The following is a 10,125-nucleotide window of genomic DNA, read 5'->3' as shown; positions in this document are numbered from 1 at the left end:
TGTCACTTCATTGCGCTAGTGCTAGCAGGGCCATATTGTAAACTAAAACTAAGCAACCTATGGGCAGTGGAGCCTGGCAGTATTGGTTGACGGGTTAGCAGAGCTGACATTTCAGTATTGATTGAAAGGGGTAGGTGAAGAGCCCTGAAAGTGCAAACAAGGAAACTTTATTTACTGACCACAAGAGAAAGAGTGAATGGCAGGATGCACATCATTAAAAATCCCTCCCTGTGCTGGGGCAGAACCGACTACGCTCATATTGTCCCCAACAATGGCTGTATAAAGTGGCCTCAGAGGCTTCCATTGCTGCGGTGCTGGATTCTCTCCAAGGCAGACTATCACTAGCTTTACCAGGAGAAGGTTTTTATTAAAGCTTATCCTGAGCCTCCCTTGCTACAATTTAAGTTCATTAGCTGCTGTCATATACACTGTCAAGGCGGAAACAGCATGGCACTCCTGGGTCATGTTCAACTTTTAATCTATGGATCCTTTTCTGCTGAACTGCCGTTCACTCTGTACCCTGTATCTGTACAGTGGATTATTTCTGATTAAATATAGAATTTTGCATTTGCTGTGGAGTAAATTGCATTTACTTTTCACATTTTTCTATATTAATACAGCTCACACAGTCAGTAATGAGAGAAGCTGATCAATTTTTACTTCATGGATAAAAAATACTTTCATTTATGTACATTAGTATTGGAGAGTGAATCCATTGATTTGCAAGACCCTGTTAAGTGGTTTAAAGCAGTATTTAAACTACAGATGCTTTTCCTAACAGTTGTGCACATGTAAAATAGAAGCAGCACTTTCATGAAAGCCCTTGTCACTCGCCCACTGATACAAATGGGAGGCTTTCCATTGATTTCAGATTTCAGACTGATTTTTATTCTATTAGCTCATATCCTAAATATGCCACAGTGCTCAAGAAGTGTTTTTCCCTTTATTTGTGTACATTGCATAACATGGACAAGACTTAGTCAGACAAGAGAAGGTATTTTTCCCTTTTAAGGTCTCCATGCATAGTGGGAAAATGGCACTTCTGTTTATACATTTTTTTTCATTATTTCAGCTTTTTTTTTTTTTTTCAGAAAATATCTCTGCTTAAAAGTTTTTTGAATTAAGGATCAACTGGGGATGTATTACATAAATGCAGTGTACAACAGTTTACAGTAGACTGGAATTAAGTTTTTGATCTCAGATGACTCAGTGGACTTCACATGCTGTTGTGACTGCTAATCTCTAACCTGACACTTATTTAAAAGCTTGTCACAGAAGGAGTGAAACTAATAAAGCTATGAGTGATTCTTCCTCCCTGATCCCTTAATCCTTAATTCTTAAACCATCATTGCAGGAAGATAGACGTTTAACTCTTCAAAAGGCTTCCACTGTTCAGATTCAAAAAGTTTGGGGGACTCATTAAAAATGAACACTAATCTTATTGCAATGAAGTTGAACGGGCAGTTTTCTACAATTAAATAGGAGATTAATTCCATATTCAAAATGGCAAGACTACAAAGAACTGCAGAAAATGCAGCACTGCTACAGTGAGTACAAGACTGAATAGGCTTTATAATAACTAATTAAATAAACTGTTATGCAAATGATGTGCTTGCATGCACCTTTCTGCACTCAATATATTTCTGGCTGAACAGGTTGCACTGTAAGTAAATCTCCTATCATCTTCTTCTTCCATGTCTGTACATACACATACTTTTGTAGTTATGGGAACAGATATCTCAGTTGTCTTAGGTCTATTCTGCAATTGTGGCTGTGATGGAAAAGAAGTTTCCTTCTTATCTCCTGTCTGGTGTATTATTGTCATGTCGTTATTATACCTACCACTACTACTAGTACCACCAGAGTTTATATTCTGGTAGCAGCAAGGATTTTTAATCACAGAACTATATATTTTCTCTTCCCCAAAGGAACAGGGAAAGAGACAAAATACAAAATAAATATAAGAAAGAACAAGACCATGGTGTAAAATGGGATGTTATGCAGTTTATTAATTTTGGTTCATAAAAATATAAATATGTATCTAAGGATTTACCTCAGATGAAAGATATTCCAAAACAATACCGTATCAATGGCCATCACTGATATTTTCATATATAAAAAATAAAAAGAATCTTTATCTACTTAATGAGTAATTGTGTAACATTTTACTGGATCAAAAAAGGTCATATTTTGAGGTGGACACCAGGTTGCTTTGCTGTTTTTACAGCTTACGTACCCTTTCTTTGTGGTACGTTGTCTTGTACAATATTTATGCACTGAATATATTTGAAATGCACGAAAAATTATTCAGATTTTCCATATGCTACCGTGAAAGTGCAAACCATTTAAAATATTGTTAAAAATAACTGCAGCTATAATTGCTCAAATGCAGCTATCAGCTGAAGATTAAGCTCATATTTGCTCTGTAATTCACATTATAATTTTATGTATAGTGTTATTGGTGGTATAGTGGTTGTCATCACAGATACAATGCAGCAAAATGTTCAGCCACCTTGTGGCTTTCTGTAAAGAAACCAGACTTCTGATATCTTGTCAAAGAGTTTTTCTTTCAAGTCACTGATAATTGATAAGACAGGTTAGATCATTTGGTATAAAATTCTGGTATCACATGTTATTCATTTGGATGGATCACACAGGAAAAGAAAAGCAAGCCTGAGGACAAATAAGCAGTCAAGTGATTTACCTTAATAAATAATTAACTTAGTCTGTGAATGCTAGATCAGTGCATTTCATAGTCAGTTTTAATGCCATTTGAAATGAGTTGTAATATCAAAATGAAGATGGAACTGAGAACCATTAGGTTAAACTGCTCCTGACTGGAAACACGTTGAAATATGAAGACTTTTCTTTGAACGACACCCAGCTCAAAGGAAATCCACAGGGAATGATCTGTGAAAAAACTTCTAAAGCCTTTTGCCTGAAGTATTTCCCAACAAAGACATAAATGACAGGGTTAATGCAACTGTTGGTGGTAGCCAGAGTGTAACTAAACTGCTCCCCAAAGTTGAGCAGTTCCCCCCAGAAGCAGCCTTTGATCACTTCTGTCTGGTGTAACGTATCAAGGAATACAAAAAAATGGTAAGGAGTCCAGCACAAAAGAAACATCAGTATCACTGCAAAGATCAACCTGGTAGCCTTTGTGCCTTTGTGCTCCTCGCAACGATTTGTTCTGAGCGCTCTTCGTTCTCTTCTTTGTTTTTGCAGGGAGCGAATGGTAGAGAAATTAAGGAAGATGATTGCTGTAGATGGCAACGCAAACCCCACTATGTTGAATACCAAGTTTTCAGCTGTTTCCCATGATGGGGTGGGGAACTCTAAAGCGCATGCTGAAATATTCCACAGGGGAAAGTGTTTCACAGTCCGAAACATAAAGGTTGGGATGCTGAGAAGGATGCCGAAGAACCAGGTGAGCAAGCAGATCCCTTTGGCCGTAGTTTTGCTCCGTATCCTGCGGTGGTTCAAGGTATGAACAAAAGTCAAATAACGATCCACGCTGACTGCCACTAGCAAGTAGATGCTGGTGTACATGTTTAGGCTGATGGATGTGCTGGTGCTACGACAAAGGAAATTGCTAAATGGCCAGTTAAATTCGTTCCTGATATTCTCTGCCCAGAGAGGAAGGCACGTGAGGAAGATAAGATCAGCAACAGCTAGGTTCATAAGGTAGATTTCAGCTGTCTTCAGGGGGCCCTTGTGCAATGAATAAGTGAAGAGAACAAATACATTTCCAAGCATTCCAATAATGCAGATGATGTTGATATACTTGGGTACTATGTAGTACACGATTTCCCACCAGTCATTCAAGTCTGGGCAAACAGTTGAGTTGCTCTTGTTTTGACTCTGGTTTGAGGAAGGACCATTCAGTAGAGGCGTTTCAGTCATTTTTTTTAAATTCTGAAGTGAACAGGAGACCTCTTTGAAATGAGAGAAAGGGACTGCAAAAAAGAGGCATAAAATTCTAAAAGTTGTCTCCTATCAGTGGTGTAACAAACATTTAACTACTGGAAATTCTTTATTAGTGCTCACTGATGTTTATAAGCTACATCAATCCATGCACTGTATGTGCAATGCCGAGAATGTTCCCAGTATTGGTGAGGATTGAGCTTCCTCAACATCCTATGAAATTTCCTCTCTTTGTTGCCATTGTTTAAAGTGGCAGAGAGGAAGGAAAGTGCCAATTTAGTGTAAGTAGTTCTGTACGTCTCCTCCAGACTGATGACAGAGAGAGCTGAATTCCAGCTCCCTGAGAGTAGTGGGAGACATGTCGGTGAAACAAAGCTGCCTTTGCACCCTTCTCTGCCCTTTCCCTTACTCTTATTTTCCGTGCTATGTATAACTTTATGGATGATGCCCATTTCCCCAGAACTGGGAATGTTACTCAGTCTCTGTGTGCGTTACTTGTTTGCTTAACTTTGCACTCCTTTGTTCCCTCCCAGTTCCTCCCATCCTGAACTGTAGGCTCAAAATTACGATTAGATTAGCCAGCTTATTGCCCTCAAATGTTAGCAGTTGTAGCGATAAAACATTGACTCCTCTAAAATCTTATGCTCAAAATCTTGTCTGGAGGGAAGGCTTCTGCAGCTCCAAATTCACGGCACTTTTCTCCAGTTCAAAAATTTCATCTGAGTTCAGCTGGAGAGAGGCAGCCCCAGCCTCCTAGGCATTTAGGCTTTTACAGCATTGGTAATAATTCCTTTATTTCTCTCTGGTAACTCCATGCGAGATGGTGCAGGAATGAGAACACGGGTAAGACGTTATTCCCCCGTGAAATTCCACTGGGTTTCCAGAGCTGCCTCCTCTGGTGACTTTATTCTCCTGGTGCTGTCATGCAGGACCATAGTGCCTGGAACTTGTTTTTTACAGGCATTCAGTCTTAGAATCGTTATGGTAGGCAAGACATTACTGAGCCTATGGTGACATCTAACATTTCAGGATTTCATATACAAGTGGAGCAGGTCAATCATAAAAAAACACATTTCAAAAAAATCAATATTTTGCAGTCAGTCATCCTGAATGTTAACTTTCTGCTACAGCTATTTAACTCTGCTCTTTCAGTTTCTGTATTTTTACACCAAGGAGATAGCTAAGGATGGAGTTTCTGATGAGAGTTTTTATGGCCATTGTTCATTTCTTTTACATATAAGTACAGCCTTAGAGATGTCTGTGTCTGAGCAGTTTGCAATACTTATCTCTGTGATGCCTCTAGCAATTAGTTAAGTACTAATATTCTACATCACACAAGTTGGTACTTAATGCACAGAACATTTTTCATCATCGCAGATTAAGTGAGCAGCAAAGTTTTATCCGAGTTCATAAAGTCACTCAAGCTGGCAGTCTTGTCAGGGAACTGGGCTACAACTCAAGTTAACACAGCTCTATGGCTTTGACCACCTTCCCTCACAAGTCTGAATGTTATCCAGGTCGCTGACAGTCTCATGCAAACTAAGATAACTTGGGAGGATCTAAAACTGCAGGGAAGATATATAAGGCAAATAAATGGATGATTACCATCAAAGAGGCTATTTGTGAGAGCAAGAGGCTATTTGTGAGACAGCAGGAATCTAACCTTTTTACAGCAGGAGGCTGGCTAAGATGTGACAGTAATGGAAAAAAATATGTAACATGTCAACAATAATGTAAAAGAAAGATATCAGTTAAACATTTCCTTTTGTAAACAGAATTATTACTTTTACTAAATACAGAAGAAGAAGAGGTGCTTCTTTTCCCTGCTTGCCCGTTTTCTGATGATTTCTTGCTATCAGTTTACTCCAGTCACTTTGGACACTTTGTATGTGATCTGTGGGCTGGAGCCACAAATTCATTCATGATAGCTAAACCAAAAACTCCAGGAACGTTTACTTTCCATTGCAACTTAGATTTTAGCCACAGCTAAATCTGACTTCTTGTTCAGCTAGCAATTGTTCATGAAGTTTCTGCAGAGTTTGTCATCAGGAAAATTTCTTCAGAGTCTACTAGCCAATGTCCGAGCAGTGCCACAAGCCACAAGCCTTTTATGAACTTAGACCTCCAGGTATCTTCTTGACAGAAAATGTAATTAATTTTCAGTTGCTTAATTTAATTTCTTCTTCAAGGGCAATTTTCTTCTGTAAGTATTTTTAAGTATTTAGTGCTAATGGACAATTAGCCACATGAATGGTTTTCGATTTATGTACTTAACACGTTCCAGTCATCTTTCATGCAAATAATGACATATTTTTCCTACTTTGAACTCACTTCTGATTAGTTTCCCTGTACAGTGAATCTATTACCGTTATTACTATTAATACATATTACTCAGTTAGGATCATGTGTTCTGGAAATGCTAAATAAATACAACTTCAGCTTTGGGAACAATCTCAAAAGTAAAGATTACTTTGAAAGACAAAATTCTGCAATCAGCCAAGCATGTTCAGCTATAAAGAAATTTCATAAAATGAATCCCATTTTTATACAACTAGAGAGAACTTATCCTAACCTTCAGAGTTAGTTTCATGATGAAAAAGAAAGGGAAACTGTTACTAGACTGCACAGACAGAACTGGGAGCACAAAGGATTTTTTTTTATACAAGAAATATATGAAATAATTTTAATAAAGGTGAGACATTAAAAACAGATAGACATACCTATTTCTTGTCGTTTCTGGCAATTTAGGCAAAGTTTCAAATTCAGAAACAGTTGGTAAATAGTAGTAAAGAGGTTACTGAGAGAATTCAAAGATGCATCCTGAGGCACGACTGAGTGACTGAGTGCTCTCTGAGTGTTTTGTTGGCCATGTACAATGTCTGTGATGTTACATTTTGGAAGAAAGCCCCAGGATTTTTTTTTTTTTTCTCCAAATGTCAACTGTAGTATTTTTCAAGGTATGTGAAATATTTCATGCTCATTGTGAAATCATATAAGCCATATGCCATGACTCTCGTCCTCCTGTGACCACTAAATAAAGCTCTAAAGTACAGGTCCTTGACAATTAAAAGTTCCTTTATATGATTAACTATGGCCGTAACAATAACAATTTTGTCAACAGCTCTGAACTGCCCTCTCAGTGGCGATGCACACAAAGACAAACTTTGAACTAGGCTTTTTTTGTGGTGGGAGCTCCTTCCTCTGCCAGGCTGGGGGAGGACCATGCCAAAGAGCCGGGGTTAAAGCAGAATTGGTATATGGGAAGGGCGGCTGAAACTTGGACCCACTAAACCCAGGGTCAGCTTTTCCACTGTTTTTGAAAACAGATGTCCTTTGCACCCTATGTTAGGTGTCTAGGGCATGAGTCTCTGTGAACACTACTGCTCAGTAGTGCATGATGACTGCTGTTTTTTCTCAAGTGTGCATCCGTAAATAATCTTCTTTGTATGTGATTACCTGCTGGGACCTTGTAGCCTGAAACTGGTTGTTTACCAATTACTTTTATCTTTTTCATTCTGATTCTCCTCTGATTAGAACAGTATTTTAAAAAAAAGATCGTATCTGTTGCATCTCAGATTTTAAATACAAATCTCTTTTAAATATATCTGTGTAAACAATAGGTTTTTTCAACTTCTTTTTAAAAAACAGTAAGAAATTACCAAGGGACTGGAATGTTATTTGCTTACAAGAAAACATTCTTCCCATTGGCTACCTACCCAACACATGCACTGTTTCTCTGAATTCTTATTCAGCTGTGTCCATTCTTGTTTGATAAGTGAGTTAAAATGAAAAGCCACATGAGGCTGCATGGTGATATCTTATTAGGAACTTCGCTATCATTGTGATAAATACTTTTAGTCCCAACTTTTTATTCATTAAAAAGATACTAAGTTAGAGTTATGCAAACACTGGTAAAATTGACAAATTTGAAAAATTGTTCTGGTTAAGACCATCACACTGGAGAAAACTCTAAGGAACCCAACATTTAATTTGAGGATTTAAAATGTATAAATGCTTCTTTTATTTAAACAGCATCCTATTTAAACATTTACTTATTTTGTTCAATAAACAAAACAGTATAAAAAATACATCTCAAATGAAGCTATACGCTTCACTTCTGTCAAAATGATTTTTTTTAATATCTGGATCAAAATATTTATTTTGGTGAAAACCTGAAACACAACATTTTTTTGGATTACATGTTACCTAAAGAATCCTAATAACCTACAGGGGATCAATATCTAAACAACACATCCCATGCTGACTCATTAAGGTAAGTGCAATACAACAGGAGATCTTTGTCACAGACTTTCAAAAACTTCCTCTTTGCTTACGCTTGTGAATTTCTGTGTTTAAGTTATTTTTTCCATAAAGAAGAACATTTGAGCAATAACAAGAAGCCTGGAATTTGTCCTTGCTTGGACATGAATCTCTAGGAGCTGCCAACATCCACATTTACTCACAGACTCTAAATAGAAAACTGCAGCTGCCTCTAAAATTTAAATAATAAATAACATAGTCTTATGAAACTCATCACTTCTTCAAAATGGGATCAAAATCTCGGTTTGCAAATCCAACTCCTTTTTGTAAATCTAGTTTCTTATTTTCTATTGTTTTTCATTGCCATCTTTAGAACTTTTTTCAGCAATGGAGAGAGATTCAAAATTGGGAGTCTATATATTTGGTGGAAACAGTGAAATGAATAGGCACTGATGCAGCTCCAGCTCTTAAACAACTTAGAACAAGTCCACAGAAGAAGCTGTAACCTTATACAAAAAGGGGATTTAATTTAAGATTTCTTTGCAACTTGGGTGTTCATTTCAACCTATAGAGAGCACATAATGATTTGGTAACATTTTACAGTTTGCACAGATGTAATGGACCACAATTTAAAGGAATGTGAAGGATTAAGTTTAAAAACATCTGTATCAGAGTCAACAGTTAAAAGCTTTTTGCTGTGTATACGTAATTAAAACATATCTGTCTATTGGTGCTTTCAACTTGGGATATTCACAGCACATTAGTTTATGTTTTAAGCTTATACGATCTTCAGCCACCCTGTCTGCGTTGACTTTCCTGCAAGAGTACACATTCTCTAGAGCTCCATAGGAATTTACAAATGCTAACTGGGCCTTTTTGATCAGAAAGATTAAACAAATATGTTGATGAAGGCAGATGTAAGATTGCTCAATTATTACATGCATTACATGGTAGACAAGTGGCAGAAATCCAAAAGGTCTCCAGAGTTCTGGCTCTTGGTCCAACAGTTCAGCCATTAAAAGTCTTTCTCTTAACATAGCTGGAGCCTTTAATGATCTAAACAAATTATATTTTTGGGACAGTATGATTTAAGAGTTTGATTTTCTTTAGGAAAACAGTTTGCAAATCAACATTGTTATCTGCTATAACTGTTCATCTATTTTGGAACAGGAGAAAAGTTTTTTGATGTGACCTTTGTGATGTAAAATCCTTTGTTCATCTTGATTGGATTTCTTTACATAAGCTACAGACAGTGGTTGCCAAGGAGAGCTTAAGCTCTGATGCAGTGATTTACAGTTCCTAATGAATGATCCTGGTAGCATCACAGTGCAGTAATAATCAAGCCCTGCTAACTACAGTTTACAGAGGCTAAAGCAGCAAATTATGGAAGGAGCCAGTATAGGCTAGAAACCCACAATGTGCTGATGGAAGAAAGGAGGGAAAGAATGTTCCAATGGCTAAAGAACCACTTTGGGATTTAGGAGACCTGAACTGAGTTCCTGACTTCTCTACAGAAACCCTGCCTAAAAAAGAGCAACCTTGTCCTGTCCACAACAAACACCAGCTGTTTGTGCTAACAGCATTTAAGATCATTAATTTTGCCTTTCAGGTGAAACCAATAATCAACCTGAAAAAAACAGACAGTGAAAAGATGGGAGTTATTCCTGCCTGTACCTACTGCAGCCCAGAAATACCAGCTGGCTGTTGATACCCTTGCTGTTCCTCTGGTAATTGTTCCTAGCCACCTCCATTGGACTGAATGGGATGTCAGCCGTTTGTGTGGCCAAACTCTCAATAAAAGATGTGGCAGCCTCAGGTAAAAGGGAAGATGGGAGCAGCTGTGTGAGGGGGGACAGAATAAAGAGGAATAAAAAGGTGATGTGATTACAGTTTGACATCTCCAGCTCTGAGATCCTCAGAACAAAGTCTGCCCTCGTTTTA

The 10,125-nt window shown here is 37.7% G+C and overlaps 1 protein-coding gene across 1 annotated transcript; it reads right to left on the bottom strand.

Annotated features, from left to right (window-relative positions):
- Positions 1 to 2,181: 2,181 nt before the first annotated feature.
- Positions 2,182 to 4,940, bottom strand: BDKRB1 (bradykinin receptor B1). Its single transcript, XM_087747650.1, has one exon. The coding sequence runs from the start codon at positions 3,901 to 3,903 to the stop codon at positions 2,818 to 2,820; it is 1,086 nt and encodes a 361-aa protein (XP_087603776.1). The 5' UTR covers positions 3,904 to 4,940; the 3' UTR covers positions 2,182 to 2,817.
- Between the last annotated feature and the right edge of the window lie 5,185 nt (positions 4,941 to 10,125).

The sequence above is a fragment of the Nipponia nippon genome, unplaced genomic scaffold (assembly GCF_047370975.1).
Source record: "Nipponia nippon isolate SJK-2023a ecotype South Korea unplaced genomic scaffold, ASM4737097v1 scaffold_11, whole genome shotgun sequence".
In the NCBI taxonomy this organism is placed as follows: Eukaryota; Metazoa; Chordata; class Aves; order Pelecaniformes; family Threskiornithidae; genus Nipponia; species Nipponia nippon.
This window is presented reverse-complemented; position numbering and strand designations above follow the sequence as displayed.

Coding starts and splice junctions, on each gene's coding strand:
- BDKRB1 (XM_087747650.1), bottom strand. CDS start 3,903: ATGACTGAAACGCCTCTACTGAATGGTCCTTCCTCAAACCAGAGTCAA.